General features: G+C 41.2%; 1 protein-coding gene across 1 annotated transcript in view; it reads right to left on the bottom strand.

Annotated features, from left to right (window-relative positions):
- Window positions 1–4,277: 4,277 nt before the first annotated feature.
- MARCHF6 (membrane associated ring-CH-type finger 6) overlaps window positions 4,278–18,336 on the bottom strand; it is a 66,344-nt gene continuing 52,285 nt past the window's right edge. Inside the window, exons 21-26 of the mRNA XM_054985093.1 lie at window positions 17,511–17,692; window positions 16,805–16,939; window positions 15,590–15,679; window positions 9,755–9,887; window positions 5,241–5,376; window positions 4,278–4,635 (exon numbers count right to left, since the gene is read on the bottom strand). Of these exons, the coding sequence (XP_054841068.1) occupies window positions 4,545–4,635; window positions 5,241–5,376; window positions 9,755–9,887; window positions 15,590–15,679; window positions 16,805–16,939; window positions 17,511–17,692 (767 nt within the window). The 3' untranslated portion in view covers window positions 4,278–4,544. The remainder of the gene's footprint in view (window positions 4,636–5,240; window positions 5,377–9,754; window positions 9,888–15,589; window positions 15,680–16,804; window positions 16,940–17,510; window positions 17,693–18,336) is intronic.

Here is an 18,336-nt window from a genome sequence, read left to right as displayed (position 1 = left end):
CAGACCAAAACCACCCACCTAAAACTATTTTTATCCCACCTTTCCTCCAAGGAACTCAAGGAAGGGTCTATGGTTCCTCCCTCATTTTATACTCTGAGGAAGTAAATGTTATTGACCCAAGAATCCACGCCTGAAACCCTCATGGAAATCAAGAAGGAAAATAGAAAAGGGTTCAAGAAGATGCAACAGTCCAATTTCAGTGTAGTTTTCTTTTTTTTCAGGTTATAGTCCACCTTTCTCACTGAGACTCAAGACGGGTTATACAATGCAAAATCAGTGCAAACAATAGGATGATACATCTAATAAACAATGTAACAGGACTTGCAATTTGAAATGAAGCCGTCATCCGAACAAAGTGTAAGTATTAAAAACTGTACGGTTTAAGATGATCTAATACCATGCAGTTTTTAACACACTTTAGATCGGTAGAAACACTGCATTTTCTTGGTGAAAAAGCTTCCGTTATTAAACACACAACAAATCTAGCTAAAGTAGAATCTGACTTCTGCAAACAGGCTTTTGACCCGCCCACACACCCTGCAGCTTTTCAGCACGAGTGTCTGCTTATTTACTTCATTTTACCCCATCTTTTCCCTATCATTGGGACATATTGTTCTCATTTTATCCTCACAACCCTGCGAGGCAGGTTAGGCTGAGTGAGTGTCCCAAGGTGACTCAGAGAGCTTCCATAACACAGTAAGGATTTAAACCCACTCTATGTGGGAATTAAGTACTCTACTCAGTTTGAGCCGCCTCAATAGCTTAATATGCTGTCAGTTCCAAAACTGAGGCGGTCATACATGATCGCATGTTGTAACATATTGCCAACAGCCCAGATGAAGGGCTGTTTCCTCAAGACACCTTCAGACCAGCACTCCTGTGACTGCCCTTTGACTGTAGTTGACTCATTGTCTCATACTTTTTTCCACTGTCCAAAGCATGCAACAGTCAGATTTCTTTACAAATGACTACTGAAGTACTCAACCATTCCTAACAGGTTTTTTTCTTAGCCTTTGCAAAAGCTACATTGTGGATGTGGCAAACTTTTGTTTTGCTATTATTTTCCATTCCTAAGTTTTGTTTATAGTGTATGGCCTATGGGATGTTAAGTTTCAATAAATGGTCTGAGTGAAAACTGACTGGATTTGAACTCAGATCTTTCATATCCTAGTCTGTAACCACACCACCACACTGGCTTATGTATGTCAAGAAACATGAGGTATTCACCGGAAGCCTAGCAAGGGCACTAGTAGCTCCAATCATATACAGTTAGAGCAGCTTGAGGACACTATTGGGGTGGATGGCATAGAAATGTTTTAAATAAAGAAAGCCAGACAAACTAAACTGCTGTTGCATGGCAAGAGACTGATAGCCAGAAAACCTAGGCTCAAGACCCACTACTGCACAGTGTGCTCTCTCTTCAATTCTATCCCCCTCATAAGTACCAACAGCCTTTTTATTACGCTCACTATCTCATCCTGCAATAGGTTAGTGATACTGGATTCTCTGAGGTGCTAACAGAACTCACATAGACCAAAAGGGACATTCATTTTAAGAAGGGGAGAACTTAACGTACAGAAAAGGATATGCATGCACACCCAATGCCCTCTCTGCTGAATGAATGGGAAAATCTGCTTGCACACAGGAACTAAATTGAAAAAATCAGAATATATTATTCACACATCCTCAAATTCATCTCTAAAACCATGAGGAGTAGAAGTTGTTGGCTTTTTGCTAGATAGCAAAGCATGCAAAAAGGGAATTCCCAAGAGTTAACAGCCATCATCGTGAGCACCAAAACACAGTACATTTTGAAATAAATAAATAATACAATTTGAAAGAATATTCCCCCCTCACTCTCTTTTAAATCAAGGATGCCTTCTCATGCCAAAGTTTACAAAGCCAAAAGACAAGTGCCTACAATGTTCCTTACGCAGGTTTACGTTTTGTGATGATATTGCGAAGCACAGCATTCAGCATCCGGTGGATCTCAGCTCTTGTGTTTAAAACCAATTTTCCTGCCTGTAAAGAAATTATGAGGGCTAGACATCTCAAATGGTAAGCTGAGTAAAAAGTGGGTTTTCAGTGCCTATGTAATCCCTTAACTCCTCAGAGGCACAAAAAATTAGCTCAGAATGACTGCTTAATGGATACACAGTTGACAGAACTCAGCTGCATCTGACCAAGAATTGAGCCTTTCCCCCTCTTAAGTACAGAATATACACAGCCCTGCCCTTGGGCTACCACATCGTATTAAGAATGGACACAACAGATGCCTTGTTCTAAAAAGGAATTTCATCAGGATCACCTTAAAACTGAAGCAATGAGAAAGCCAAGCTTTTTTCTTAATAAACTTTAATATTCTTTGAAGACCAGGTTGCCTGGGATAAAAACACAAAATTACAAGTACTGCATTACTGCAAAATGCTACAGGAAGAAGCACAGCAATGCTGGCAATATCCCAGTGGTAAGACTGCTTCAAATTGTTCTTTTCTTTTGAATGCAAAACTGTCAAGGACTGATTTTTGTGCAGTTGAAATGCGTGTTTCCAGAAAATGCACTGGGGATGGGGGAGCGATTTTGCATGGAAACGAACAACATAATCAATATTGAATTATTGTATTAACATTTGCATCTCCAAAAAAGAAAGAAGAAATCTGAGTGAAGAAAGATTCTAAGACCTGTATACCAGTGAGTTAGAAGTGTTTTTGGCCATCTTCTTAACTATGCTTTTTATTGAAAACTTTTGTCAAAAAAATAAACCTCAAGCGTATCCACACATTTATAGCCCAAAATACCCAAAAAAATGAGGTAATGCTGCAAAATATCAATTACTGAACTCTGGTTAGACAGTCCCATCTCTACTATACGCAAGCTCTGGACGTTGACTGTAGATTGTCAGGAATCTCAACTCTAAATCCACCCCCCAATCCAATTTTAACAAAATTCTGAACCAAAACAGCTCTCGACATTTCTATGCTTTTTCTCTCAAGCACAAAGACAGAAAACACCAGACAAACTCCTTGGTATTCTATTCAATATACACATAATTAACTAAATGATGTTCAGGGGCACAGTCCTGAGTGGCCGTGCAACTGCATAGCATTAAAGTTTCTTAATACAATAAACCTGAAAATCCTCCATTTCTGAATAGGATACTACACGTTTTCAAGAACACAACTGAATTATACTTAAAGCTTTAGTGTTGTTCCATTTGTGTGACTCAGAGCTATTGACATTAAAAATGCATTTCTACTTATGGGAAATACTTCCACATACATATAAAAATATCAAAAATCAGTAAATTTGATTTGGTGGCTCTTGTTTGGCGCCATCCATCTAAAGATTAACTTTTTTTCCTTTTGGTTTTCTCTTCCTGCTGTGTTAATACTATATAGGTTCTTTTCCCTACGAACAATAATCTACAAATTCAGCAAAAGCCTTCTAGCATTACTGCTATACAGAATTACAGATGTTCACTTTATGTGACATAGTTAAAAAAAAAAAAGTCCATAGTACAGTTTGCAGGTTTGGTTGTAACTTGTAAAAGTTGCAGGGCATTCTGGGGAGGAAAGGCTCTTTCATAGCACATTGCACTCTTTTTTCTCTCTGCTCTTGAATAAACATGTCAGCTCACGTTGTCCGCTGATTTCTAGAGTAAATAAATTCGTGTAAGCATGTAAACTAGTTTCACAGATGCAAAGGAAATATTGTCTTATGCATTTGGAACTCATTCTTCTCAAACACCTCAATGAGCAGATTTAAGTATTCCTTCCACCTAGCTCTAATGAATTTTGATTTAGCACTGCGAAATTCATTAAAATTTTGTCTTCCACGGCCAAGGAATTTACTGCCTCAGAGCTGTACAAGCAATGCCAAAATTGTCTGAAGGAGAAATGTTTGTCTCGATCTACCAGTTTCTGTACAATATTACAAACTTAGAAACATGGAAAAAAATATCAGGCAATAGAAAATGTACAACTGTTTCGATGTTATACAAAATGATAAAAAAAAAATCAAGAAGCAGCTCTTGTTCTTGTTACAGCCGCTTCACTGCTGACTGTAACAGCCCTTTCGTTTGGATATCCTTGGTGAGCCCCCAGCGTTTCCAAAATTATATTTTAGGAATGGCCACAACCATCATAAAAACGCACTCTGTTCTTTCTGTTAAGAATCTTGCTCTCTGAAGTACTGCATTGTGGCACATTTGTCAACGGAACGGCAGTCCAAAATAAAGTGACAACTAGATTTAATAAATTAATATTCTTTTAAAGATGTACAATGAACATTCATTTTTAATCCAAGGATTTAGGGAATCACTATTTACACATTTACAGATCTCAGCACTGATGAACTTCAGAAAACGCAGATTAAAAAGGTGCACGGCCTCAACTGCTATCTGAACGCCAGGAGAACAGAAGCAAAAAATTAAAAGATAAAAACCCTGCTGAGAAGATTGCGGGGCAAGACCCAAAGAATGAGGACCAGTCTATGAAAAAGGACACCAAGGCAAGGGAAGATCAAGTAATTCCATGTGACCATTTTTATTCTTGTGAAGACTGAGGTGGTGGCGGTGACGTCCCTTGTTTACCAGCTTTTCTCTCGTAATTCACAAGTCGTTGCCCAACAAGATATCTAGGATTTAAAAGTTTTCAAGAAGTGATCATTTATTGCTTAAAGAAGAGGTGTTCATTTATTGCTTACATAGTTTTTTTAAAATAGCTTCATTCTTTTTGCATAGTCGCTATATTGAATAGATAGACTGAATAGAGAATGTTGCTTTCTATACTGGTGCCTAAATTTACTTACAACAGTTGATGCTTATAAAAGCTATATAGTGAAAAGTTATTTAAAAGTGCCTTCCATGAGTTTTGCCAATAGCAAACATTTTTTATTTATAACACTTTATGAGTCAACCTTTCCAACTTTCCAATCTAGGGGCAGTACTAATACAACACACTGTGCATCACTGCTGCAGACATCTCTTTCTAAAAAGTTCTAATATCACTAATAACCTTTGGAGAAAAAACTTGGAGATTTAAGCAGCAGCAGCACATGGACTCTGAATCCAGTCCTGCCCCGCAAGTGGTTTGTCTCAGGGGCTTCGGAGACACCAGAAAGCACTTCAGAGTGCTCTGAACCCTGTTTATCACTTCCAGAAACTGGCTAATTGAAGCTTTGAGATTGGAAAAACGAGGCATATCCCAGCACTGATGAATCCAGCTAGCATAGGTACTTACTTGTCATTTTTAATATGTTCGTAAAGGCGCTTGAACTGACGGACCTGGAAGGATAAGATCCCCATCAAAACCACCACCATAAGCAGAAAAGGATAAATCCGGCGTTGCACGAGGTTTTGCATTTCAGCAGTGACTCCTGTAAAAGAAGACGAGTTGATAATCTATTCATTAGAAGCAAATCTTTGCATTTCCAATATTGTCCTATGATAAGAGTTAAAAGGCACATATTTTATTTAAAAGTTACTCTTCCTTTATTAATTAATTACAGGCCCAAAAATGCACTACAAAAGGATAGTATAATAGTTTATGCACATTTGCAACAATTATGCTAATACATTTCTATGAAAGCAAAATGTTTACTTGGATATTTCTGTCTTTATAGTTAAAGTTTACATAATGCAAAATGGCCCATTTAAATGGTTCCAGGTAACATATTACTGCCAAAGTACTGTTGAAAGATGTTCTTGGCATTAAAATCAAGATAACAATATGGTTAGTTGGAATATTCAAAATGCTCCAAAACAGCACGGTCAAATCCCTAGTTATACCAGAACTAGGTTTTAAAATGAAAGATGACAGCATGAAAAAACCCCAAACATCTCTGCCTGTTCTGGAAGCCATCACTGTAACAAGTTACTGTCACCTATAGGCCAAAGCAAGTGATCTGGAGAAGACACATTGCTTACCTTGCTCTTGAGGGGGAAGTAATTTACTGAATTAACGGCTTCTTGATCCCTTCCATATTAAATTGCTGAGCTTGGAAAATCATTTAAGGCATTAATTTCCTAACTGACTGAAATAGGTTGCCACACTGCTAATGCCTGCCAAAGTCTCCCAACTAGTCTGCATATTTTAGCTGCCCACGATCAGCATGATTTGTATATCTAAACAGAGCTAAAATGCTTACACACAACTGGAAAGCATCTCAAGTAAATCAAAATCTCCTCCTCTTCTTGGAATGGTCATGGATTAAACTTGTCTTAGGGTCAAGCTAAATGTATTGGGAAATCCATGAGCAGGTAAATAGCTGCATGCTTTTCCCCTGCAGGGTAAAGAGCAGCTCTGGTGTAAGCAGTCGGCCCAGCCTCCGCCATCTTTAATGGCCATTTAATATGGCTACCTGTGATATTAAATGTCACCAGGCTCCTGGATTAATATGACAATTTGGATTGCATCCAGGGGAATTCCAGCTATCAGGTGCTGAGTCTTGTACGGGAGACCCAGGCATGAATGAAATGTTGCATGTAAATGTGGAGAGATTAGCGGTGATTAGTTCTGCAGTCTCCCCAGCCCCTAAAGGAATCTAGTGCAACAAAGGTCTCGCAGAGTCACCTCCACTTAACACATTCCTTTCCCTCCATTGATGAGATCTCCTGTCCATGACTGAAGAGAGAATCAACTAGCATTCATAAGTATTTATAATTCATTCCTGGGAAGGTACATTCCCCAACTAAAATCACCAACTTAGCCCCGGTGGACTCCATTAACAAACTGCCCTTTTGTGCAGAGCCAGGACAAGTTTTGCATTCTTTTTCACATGCCGTGGCAGCTACCAATCCAGGTAATCAAACCCTTTGTTACTCCCAGAAACTGACTGTTGGAGTCTTTGTTCTAACAGCTAGGTGGGTTATCCCACCTCAGTGCATGTTTTACCCTATAAGAGTAGTGCCCTCTCCCCATTCAAATTGTACACGCTTACTGGATCCAAAGCGCATTCCCTTGAGATTTGCCCTAATCCTCTTGCTCTCCTGGCCGAGAACACTGGCATTTGAAGCTGCCCTCTTCCCCATGGACTGGACTACTCTTCAGGATAGGTAGATATACTTTGTCCTTCCTCACTCTATTCCAACTTCTGCCTAGCTTCCTAGGACTGTGTGTTTGTAACTGGTTTTGCTATTCACCCCATGTGTATGTGCATGCATTTTCCTCTTTCAATAAAAGCTTGCTCTCTGAACTTAATGCACCAGTCTTGTCTGCTAAACTGGAAGGGACCGTGTAAAAATTGATGGAAAAGATCCCGTAGTTACCGGCCTCTCGCATAGCCGTCCTCCTTGCCACTAATTCCGCCCACGTACTTGTAAGGAGATCAATTCAGGTAACACTGGGAGTCAACTGAGTTTGCTAAGATGACAGTGCAGGGGACGATGACCCTCCCCCCAACCCCCCATGACTGCTATGTACTTTTTAAAAATTGCTGGAGAGCATTTCACAAGTCTCCCAACACAGCTAAAGATCCTTAGTCACACATCCAAGTGATTAGACTTTGACATTTTCAGCAACAGTTATTTTGTAACTCTTTAACTTCATGCAGCCACCCTTACAATCACATTTTAATGTATTGTCACACCATTTTTACAGTATAAATGGCTGCATATTTAATGAGTGTCTTTTCTTTTCTTCTGAGAATGCTTTGGGGTGTTGATCCACATCCTTCAAATGATGATGCAACTTTGCATACATCCCATTTTTCAACAATGGGAGGGAGAAGTATCATCAACTTAATGAAGGGAGTAAGGGCCTAGACTGATCCCTATTGCAGTGAAACGGGGCCACTCACAAATGAGAGCGGCCACTGCATAACTTGGAGGAGCAACTCAGATCTGCAGAAGAATGTGTGTGTCCCCAACACTGACCAGGGGTGACAAATCCTATCCAACAGGGAGGAAGAGCTGCCACTGTGCTGTTCTGGAACCCTGACAGCACAACAGCACAGACACAAAGCCCTCTCACACTTGGGCAGGTGGTTGTCAAGCTGTGTTCCCACGCTCCTTCTCTGAAACCCACCACAGAAGCAAGCAAAGCAGGAAGCCAATCTTCCACTTAGCCAACTTCTTAGGATTCCCTTCACTCGCTTTACCTTGCAAAGCTAAGCCATTTAAAGATGTCAAGGGTCTTGCTCCTTTAGAGCATGACCTGTCTTTTGAAAGAACTATGACTGAGAGTATCAAACATCTCCAAGAGAACTAATGGAATTAATAGGGATACACTCCACCCCCACCCCAGACCATTCCAGAAGATGGACTGGCACATCATGATTTGGTCATCCCAAAGACCCCTGACAATGTTTCAGTATGTCTCTTCCTCAAACTTGGCTCAAAATTCTGGGTTGGATCCAGACTAACTTAGCCATTTCTGCAGATTCCCTCCTTCCTGCTGCAGACCGCCCTCATGTCATTTCTTAGAGTCTCCTATACACGAGGTGCAGCATTTCGTGGAGGTAAGTGGGCTGGAGGAGGGGCGAGAAAGTTCCATTCTTCCATGGGAAAGTTTAATCTGGACCCAGCCATTTGAACTGGTCCTGGTGATCATTGGCACTGTAACAATATATTAATTAGTCAAGTGCAGCAATGTTAGCCTTTATAGAAAATGTTAATCTTTTTTTCTCAGACACAGTCCTGTCAGCTCAACACAGGCTTCTGCTAGACGTTTTTTTCGAAGAGACTGCACACACAAGCAATGTAGAACCTCATGCGTAAGTGCTTCAGATAGAGTGGTGGTATCAGGTCCTCTGATGGTGCTACCGATGTCTAATTAATGGGCACAGCTGGCATTGGGATACTTGGTGGCATGAGAGCCACATGCGGCTCTTCTGTCATGCCGCTTTTGGCCATTCTGAGTACCATTCCTCAATGTGGCACCTTCCCCCCATGTTTCAGGGAAATGACCTAGGCCATTGCCTGATGGGGCTTGCAGATGACCCCTTGAAACACTGCAGAGGCTAGAGGATGGATAAGCTACAAGCCTCCCTGAGATGTGGGCCAGGGATGGCTGTAAAGGGACCATCCTCTCCAACAACTCCCCACCCTTCTTCACAACCTCCACACTGTGCTTCCAGAAGCCAGGCTGCAAGCTGGCCACAGAGAAGGGAGAAAAATCACCACCACGGCAGTCAGTCAGGAAAAGAGCAAGCAGGACACAGCGCTCCCTGTTCTCCGTGGCCCGCTTGCTCTTCTCCAGGTGCTTCTCTTTGCCTGGCCTGCTGTGCCTCATGCTGGGGAGGACATGAGAGGGAAGCAGAGGGCGAGCTGGTTTCTAGCACAGAAAGGCTTCCCAGTGCTGCTGGCTGGTTCAGATCAGGCTCCAGCAGTGCGAGGCCTGAGGGCCTGTTACCTTCACTGCAGCCTTCCTCATCTCTCTCACTCCAGATATACAAGGGCTCGAGAAGGTTCAACACTGGTCGGGAGAGACAGACAACCCTATGTGCTCAGAGGTACTCTAGTAATTTAAATATCAATTTATAGAAATAATTACATCTTTTTGCTATTGTCTCTGGGTTTCTGGTGGAGCGGCATGCTGTAGTCATATGGTTCTTTTGGTTGATGGAAATTGGGAATGTGGGCCTCTGTGAGCTACGGACTGAGTACCACCGTTCTACTGTTTCTAAACAATATAATGTTCTTGTAGATTCCCTAGGCTGTTCTCTATGTTCTTGAATAGAAAAGTGGTTTACGAAGCTTGCATTTCCACTGTTTCATCTTAAGCCCAGGATCCAGATGATGCCCATCTTTACTCACCTAGTAAAGGTACAACTCCAGAAGCTATGATGTAAGGTACGCAGAGAGAAAGCAACAGGACTGAGATCACGGGTGCTGCAAGTTTCCGTATTATAAAATGCAAGTCAATATTCCGAATGCCATTTGCGTACACCTGAAACAACACAAAAATCAAGCTGCTTGAAGGAGGACTGCCCAGATTGCAGCTGCACAATTAATGTACACCTTCAGGACAGGAAAGGAATTATCAGTGCTCTCTTCAAGATACTAGGGTTAAATGCGGCAGTTAGCACGTCACTGAGAGAAATCACCTTGTAAACAGCTCTTACATTACACGGGCACATTAAATGCCTAAGTTAGATTATTTGCTTATTTTCTTTGTTGTCAGCCTTTCTCTCTAAGACTCAAGGCAGACGACACAGTGTAAGTCAATGCAATCAATATGATCAGCTACCCAATAAGCAACGTAACAGGATTAATGTTATGGAAACCTAAAACCAAGCAGTAATCTGAAACAAAGCATAAGTATTCCCTTGACAGGTTAAACAATTAGAGAAATTACAGAGTGGGATAATACACAGAGGAACAAATAGTAAGTCCTATACACAATCCAAAGTTCCTTTCCCTGTGTTAAAGCATCTTCCTGAACCATTCTAATATAATAAAGCCCCATTACCTTTGTAAAAATGACCTCCTGAATTATTCAGTTTTGTGTAATATGCAGAATGCCAGCAGAGTGGGAGCTTTCCTAGCCTCATCAGGTGGGCCATGCCATAAGGGGCGGGGGGCACAACAGAGAATGCATATATATATACAGGCAGTTTTTGATCTTGCCCATTTGCAGGTGGCACCTGTCAGATAGGCCTCCAGCATATCGGCCATGCATTAAATGTTTCTTGCTAGAGTAATATGCCTCTGAGTATATGCAGAGTAAACCCTGATTTCTGTTGTGCTGTTGCTAACTGCTTATCTCGCAGACAAGGCGTTTTGATGGTGAATTCCGGCCAAAGCCTGAGAACCTGACCTTGGATTCCACACACAGAGACTGAACTAAGCTCCTCTCCTCCCTCTTCCCAGGCACTGCACCCCAAAACTCCTAACCGACTTTTCTTCCCACTGGGGGGGTCGGGGACATCAACCTATAATTAATCTTGTTTCACTACCTTTAGGCATTCCAGTCAATTCCCCTGCCATAGTATCTTGATACTGGTATCTTTCTTTAATAAACAACATCTTTAACTCATCTACCTGAGTGATGCAGTGAAGTGTTTAGGAAGTGCCTGGCAAGACCTGATAGCACCACTAGGAAAGCCCTGTTGAGATGAGCAAAGTTGTCCTGGCAAGGCACAGAAGGAGAGGCGGGTCCTGCAGATATGAGTGTCAAAGACCATGAAGGGCTTTGTATTCAACAGCCAGTAAGATTGAGATTACTGAGCTTCAATTAAAAACTAATCAAAGATTTGCTTCATTTGAGGTAGAATACTAAAAGTGAAAGATGTAGCTAAGGTGCAAAGCGCAGCTGCTGTTAAATTTAGCCCTGATTACAAAAAATGCAGAAGATTTTAAAATATTAAGCCAATGTTGATTTGTCTGTTTTGGTCATGTGTATTTTTGAAGTAAAACTTTTCCAAAATTATTTGTTTTTATTCCACTATATGCTAATTTATATTCTACTTAAAAAATGGCTTAAACATGCCGTGTGGATCAAAGTGAAAACAAGGTTTGGAATTTCCAGTTTTGAAGCTTATATAATTGTGCATCACAGTTTATAGCATTGTCACTCTGGTTAAAACCTGGTAAAACTTTGGAGTAACATATAATTGAAATTGTTGTTTGAAATTCATACTGTAGATACATGGAGAAATGGGAAAGCATTATTATCCCAAAAACTGTCTGTTTGATAACTATGAAATAAAGATAAGGAATAAAGTGAGCTGAGATCTCCCATTATGAATCTGCTTATTGACGTGTGGCAATACATGCAAAGTAGATTTTAAAAAGCATGATTGTATGCATATTTAACAAGGAGAGTGTATCATTCTATGTAGTTGATCTCAACTATGAGTAAACACACACAGGATTCATCTGTAAGGGATTTTTTTAAAGTGAGGAAATATTTATTTATTTATTTATTTATTTATTTATTTAATTACATTTTTAGACCGCCCTCCCCGTCAGACGGGCTCATGGCGGTTTGACAACAAATTAAAAACAGTAAAAACATTATAAAAACATTAAAACATCGTATAAAAAACCATTAAAATTGGCAGGTGTAGAATATTAAATATTAAAATGCAGCATTGTCCTGCATGGGTGGTGGAAGGTCTTCAGTGGTATGGCCGGCGAGAGGACAGCCTAGCCCCCACCAAATGCCCGGTGGAACATCTCCGTCTTGCAGGCCCGGCGGAAAGATAACAAATCCCGCTGGGCCCTAGTTTTCTCAGACAGAGAGTTCCACCAGGTCGGAGCCAGAACTGAGAAGGCCCTGGCTCTGGTAGAGGCCAGGCGGACCTCCCTGGGGCCAGGGACCATCAGCAAGTTCTTAGTGGCTGATCGAAGCGACCTCCGGGGAACATATGGGGAGAGGCGGTCCCGAAGGTATGCTGGGCCCAGTCCGCATAGGGCTTTATAGGTCAACACCAAAACCTTGAACCGGACCCGGTACTCAACCGGTAACCAGTGTAGCTGACGGAGGATAGGTGTTACATGAGCCATAACTCATGTATTATACTTTATGACCTGGTTAATAACAAAAGCTTCAAGCTCAATGGTTCCCCTCAAATATTTTCAAATAAATCATCTGGCAATAAAACAAATTTAGGATTCAGCACTCAGATTTAAAATTGTTTGAAAAAACAAAAACAAAATTTGAAATGAATTTGATTACTGAAATAACTTGTAGCTAATACAGGAAGGAAAATGTTCTAAAATGGGGGAAAGACCTGTTATATTGGGCAACTTTTATTAGAAACATCAGTAACAAATGTTGTTATAAGAAATAAATCCTGCTTTTTGGTACTATGGATGTTTCCAATACTTAACTCTTTAAAAATAGGGAAATGTTATATGAAGATATAAATTGGGGACATTTTGGACTGTGTTAGGAGATTTCTATGCTACCTTTCTGTAAACAAGAACAGCCAAGACTGTTTACAACGCAACAGATAAAATACAACATAATAATGTCAGCATAAAACTAAAATATACAAAACTCAGAGATAACACAACTCAAATTTACTTATTTACTGTATTTACACCCCACCTTTCTCTCAACGGGGACTTAAGGCAGGCCACACAGTTCTTCTATCCTCTATTTTATCTCCACAACAACCCTGTGAGGTAGGTTAGGCTGAGAGCACATGACTGGCTCAGGATCACCTAGAAAGCTTCTCAGCAGAGTGATTATTCAAACCTGGTTCTCTCAGATCCTGGTCTGACAGAGTCTGTTATTCTACAGAAATGCAACCTGAGTAACGCCATACTTATTTCTGTAGTTGTTTAGTCTTCCTCTCTCTCTAGGCCCGTGGGATGCCAGGAGCTGATTCCATGGGAGAGGATACTGCATCTTATCTGTTCTCTTCTCAGCTGACCTTGGCTGGACAGCGTTCCCACCGAGAAGTTTCCTGCTATGTGAACTCTGGGGGGAGGCTGGGCTCTGAGGGTTTGATGTGTAACAAATTTCATTCTGTATCTCATTCCTAACAAAGCTTTGCTCAGCCAGGATCTGCTTGGTCCTGGAATGTGGACACCTGGGCCTGAATGCTGTCTTTCTAATAAAACCTTTTGAAATCAAAAGACCTTGTCTTCTTGCAGAAGGGAGGAAGGCAGACTCTAGCCAACTGGAATGCCATAGTCTGACAATTTACACCCCACTTTTCTCTCAGCGGGGACTTAAGGCAGGCCACACAGTTCTTCTATCCTCTATTTTATCTCCACAACAACCCTGTGAGGTAGGTTAGGCTGAGAGCACATGACTGGCTCAAGATCACCTAGAAAGCTTCTCAGCAGAGTGATTATTCAAACCTGGTTCTCTCAGATCCTGGTCTGACCACTATACAACACTGGCTCAAAGATATTCTAGAATAGATACATTTTCAGCTGGCCCCAGAAGGGTGTTACAAGAGGATGCTACATGAAGCCTCTGGGGATGAGACTTCCACAGTTTAGAAGAGATTGCCAAAAAGGCCTTCACTTACATCATCACTAAAATCAGGTCATTGAAGTGCAAGAAAACTGAACAGCTCACCATAGGCTGGTAATTTTACATATTTTGACATTTCAGGACCAAACTTGATCAAACCTTGCATGCCACTACTAGAGATTTAATAAGTTGGTTTCTTTCTCCAAAAATAGTACAGTTTGGAGGAGAATGGTAGACTACACAAAAAGAACAGATAGCTGTCTTCCATTCAGTCCTGTATATAAAGTGTACGTGCACGTGTTTTGAAAGATATTTGCTGAATGGTTAACCAAAAAGTAGGTGCAAAGTACAAATTTTGAGCGACAGGAAAAATAATTTGATGGGGCTGCTTTCTCCTTTCCTCAGTGATATTCCCTCTCAACAAACTGTGACACTAGTATGTTTAAATTAGCAATATCCCCATTAATTTTCTGAGATTCAGTGGATTCATATAATCTATCTAAGGAGGGCATAACTTTATTAAATTGTTGAGAGCCTAAAAGGTTACAGTCTCCTCATAGGTTATCGTCCACTTCTGTAGGTGGTGGGTGCTCGATATCACTGCTCTCCGTCGAGACATTAAATCTGTTATTCGTCTTAATATTAGGTGTAAAAAACCCTATGAAGCTTAGTTTGTTTGGGAGACGGCAAGACAGGGTCCTCGAAAGGACAACCTCTTTTCCTACTCATAACTATCTAACAGATGGGGGGTGGGGGAGCGTGCACACACAATTTAACAGAATCACTGTAAGTAATTAAATCTGTAGCTAACTGTAGTGTGAAAGAAGTCTCTTTATCATATGTCTCCTATCTCATACCAACTGACCCCTCCTCTGCTTCCCTCTCCCACAACAGAAAGATTAATTAAGCCAAGTCAGCATCCTCGCATGGATGTAGTAAAAAAAAAAAATCCCAAACACTCAAGCCTGCCGAAGAAGCTACTTTAAGATCACAGCCCACAACCAATAAACGAGAAAGAAAAAATAATAAAAGTTAAAAGGAGAATTAAGATTAAAATCAAGGTAAATGAAAAGAACCATGGGGCACAGCTCAAAGTGGAAACAGGAGTCCCTTCTCAGCAAACTGCTCTCCTACACTCCTCATCCTCAGACCAGTAATGGCATCAGGGAATACAGTGGGTAGGATCCCACAACTCTGTTCCACTACCTTACTCCAGTGCAAGGTGCCCTTCCTAATGCAAGGGACTCTTCCCATAGCAGAAGATGTCAAGGGAAGGCCACTGTATGCCAGAAGGAGATGCCACTGTTAGCAGAGCAGATCCATGGGATCCAATCCTTTGCCTGTTTTATAAATAAGTGACTGGGAAAATGTAGCTTGAAAATGTAACGAGAAATTTGAAATATGAAACTATATGAATGTTTTAGAGGACACGTGGCCTACTCTTAATGACCCAAAGTTCTAGTGGTAGCCAGTTTGGTGTAGTGGTTAAGAGCAGCAGGACTCTAATCTGGAGAACCAGGTTTGATTCCCCACTCCTCCACTTGAAGCCAGCTGGGTGACCTCTCAGAGCTCTCTCAGCCCCACCCACCTCACAGGGTGATTGCTGTGGAGATAATAATAACATACTTGCTCTGAGTGGGTTTTAAGTTGCCCTGAAGGGCAGTATATAAATCAAATGTTATTATTATGATTTAAGATAACTAATACTTTCTTACCTGTTCAATAACTGTTTTAAGCCACCACTGGGGACCCATCAGAGTTATGGCAGCAATTATTTTGGCATGCAGAACACCAAGAGCCCAGTCCTAATTGAACACAAAACAAGAAAAACTCAAAACTTGATTACAATCTTGTAAATATTTGACAAAAGTCAAAGCCTTACCAGGCATAGAACTAGGTAGTAGCAGGTCCCTGGCTTCATTATAACATGGAATAGTGTTAATTAAGAAAAAATGTGCCTTAGGCATTTCAAAATGAGACACAGGGTTGTTAAAGGATTTTTTTCAGGATCTTGAAGGAGAGGTACTTTTCAGAACAGCCAGATTTTAAAAATTCCTTTCTAAGAACTGAAGAGAGGACCTAACAATTAAATTTAATGATGGCTGGCAAAGATTAAAATAACATCAAACTGTTCACCACAACACGAAGTTCCATCTGAATTGCCTCCACAACCTAAAAGCTAAGAGACATCTCACAGTCAGGAAACTTTGTTTGTGAGGCAGACTTTGGGGACCCTGCCGCCATATTCAGGCCTAGTAAGCAGTGGAGAAAAAAATACAACTCTGAAGTTCAACAGGAGTCTTCCAAGAACAATCAGAAGGTTCTCAATTTTCAGCTATTATAATCAGAACAGATCAGTTTAGCAATTCAGTCACCTCGGAGAAGACTGGGCTAATTACAACTCTTGACATCACATAGGAAACTATTATGTGTTTATATTCTCTCTTTAAGCCACATAATCCTAGCTCTATATTGCTCCAGTTGCCTTCAATCACAAGCAGGGTTTTTTTTCTGGGAAAAGGTGGTGGAACTCAGTGGGTTGCCAGCACTGAGGAGCAATTCCTGGCGGGAGGTGGTGCCCCTGGTACCACATGCTCATGTGCAAAGCGCACACACGCTTCCAGGACCGTGCAATGACGTCACTTTGGGTCAGCTGGAACCAGGGAAGTTTTAAAATTTAACCGCCCTCAGCAAAAATGGTCAAATGGCTGGTGGCCCTGCCCCCTGATCTCCAGACAATTCGTGCGCAGAGGGCGATCTAACTCTCCTCTGTCTAGAGATCAGGGGGCGGGGCCACCAGCCATGAAGCCCTGATCACAAGGATGTCCACACTACTAATGTCACACTGATTAGCTGAATCCATTACACAAGATAGTCAGTGATGTGCAGCTTGGAAGGCCAAAACATGCATGAAGAAGTGAGTAGCTGACCTGCCACGGGTAAAACAGAGGTGTCTGATCCAAGGGAACTCTCAAAGGAGCGACAATAACCAGTTCAAAGAGAAGCCCGAGCAAAAGTGGAACGACGCCAGCCAGCAATATTGCGACTATCAATGTCTTCATGATCTAAAAGGGAAGGAAGTTTCATTTCTTCACACTGCCATTACAGGTAGTCCTTTGTGTCTACACTCTTACAGGATTAAAATTAAACGGAAAAGTGAGGGACATAAGCACAATGCCAAACTACTGCTAACACGGACCCAAACTTGAAAGGATCCAATGGATCTCCTAGATCACTAAGTCCCAAGGCAGGACCTCTTTCCCAAGACACAGGATCTGGCTCAAAGGGAGCCATGGAGTGCCAAAATCTCAAGTAGGAGACAGCACCCTCCTTTTGTTTGCTCCTTCTGACTGAAGCCTCCTTTGAACAAGAGCTCATCCCAGTTCAGAACAGGAGTGTGTTTTTCATTGCAGAGCTTTATCCTGGAATATGCAATGGGCTAATAAAAGGAGGTTGTGCCTCTACGTACGTTCTTCTTAATTACCACCCTGAATTCCTTATTGCTTTCCTCTTGCTGTTGCAATGGCATAGCAGAGGAAACGCTGTGTGACATGAGTAACAAGAGCCGTGTTCTCTACATATCTGGCGAGGGCTTTTTGCCAAAACCTCAGCAGCATAGTTTTCCCAACAACTTACCATGAGGGACCATTCCTTAACTTTCTGAAAAATTACTTGGCGGCCTTGGGGCATCCAAGCCACAAGCACAGTCACTGCCCGAATGGTAAGCCAGCAGACGTAGAGCCCACAAGCTGCTGTGTAGAGTTCGTGGATTTTGGCAGTCCCTGTCCAAAAAGACATCAGCCAACGACCAGCAAACACTAAAAAAAAAAAAAAAAACAACAACGGAAAAGTTTAGCAACGTTTTATGATTACTTAATGGAGTGTTTTCTATTAAAGGACATAAATCAGAAACCATGAAATAAGTGAAAGAGGACATGGCAGTTTTCTTGAATAGCAGCCCCTGCTCACCACATCTGTGAAGAACATGGCAAGCTGCTTCTGAAAGTGAGTTTCAAGACATTCCAAGGGCCAGCACAAGTCATTTGTATGAGCCTATGCAGCTCTTTGAATCCCAGTAATTCCAAAGCGTTTGATTTCGTTTTCATACTTGCATTAAAGAATTTTAATTTGAAACAATGAAAAGTAAACTGAAGTCAGCTGAAATTTAAATTGCTATAAAATAATAAGAGTGGTGATTGGAATGCAGATTCTTTCATTAACTGATAAAAGTGTAAAATAGTAAAGAGTCCAGTAGCACCTTTAAGACTAACCAACTTTATTGTAGCATAAATAAAGACTTTTGAGAACCACAGCTCTCAGATGAAGCTCAGAGCTGTGGTTCACAAAAGCGTATGCTACTTATGCTCTTCGTCAGTCAAAGAGAGCTGTGGTTCTTGAAAGCTTATGCTACAATAAAGTTGGTTAGTCTTAAAGGTGCTACTTGACTCTTTACTATTTTGCA

The sequence above is a fragment of the Eublepharis macularius genome, chromosome 7 (genome assembly GCF_028583425.1).
Source record: "Eublepharis macularius isolate TG4126 chromosome 7, MPM_Emac_v1.0, whole genome shotgun sequence".
Classification (NCBI taxonomy): Eukaryota; Metazoa; Chordata; class Lepidosauria; order Squamata; family Eublepharidae; genus Eublepharis; species Eublepharis macularius.
The sequence above is the reverse complement of the archived record's forward strand: the minus strand, read 5'-3'. Positions and strand labels throughout refer to the sequence as shown.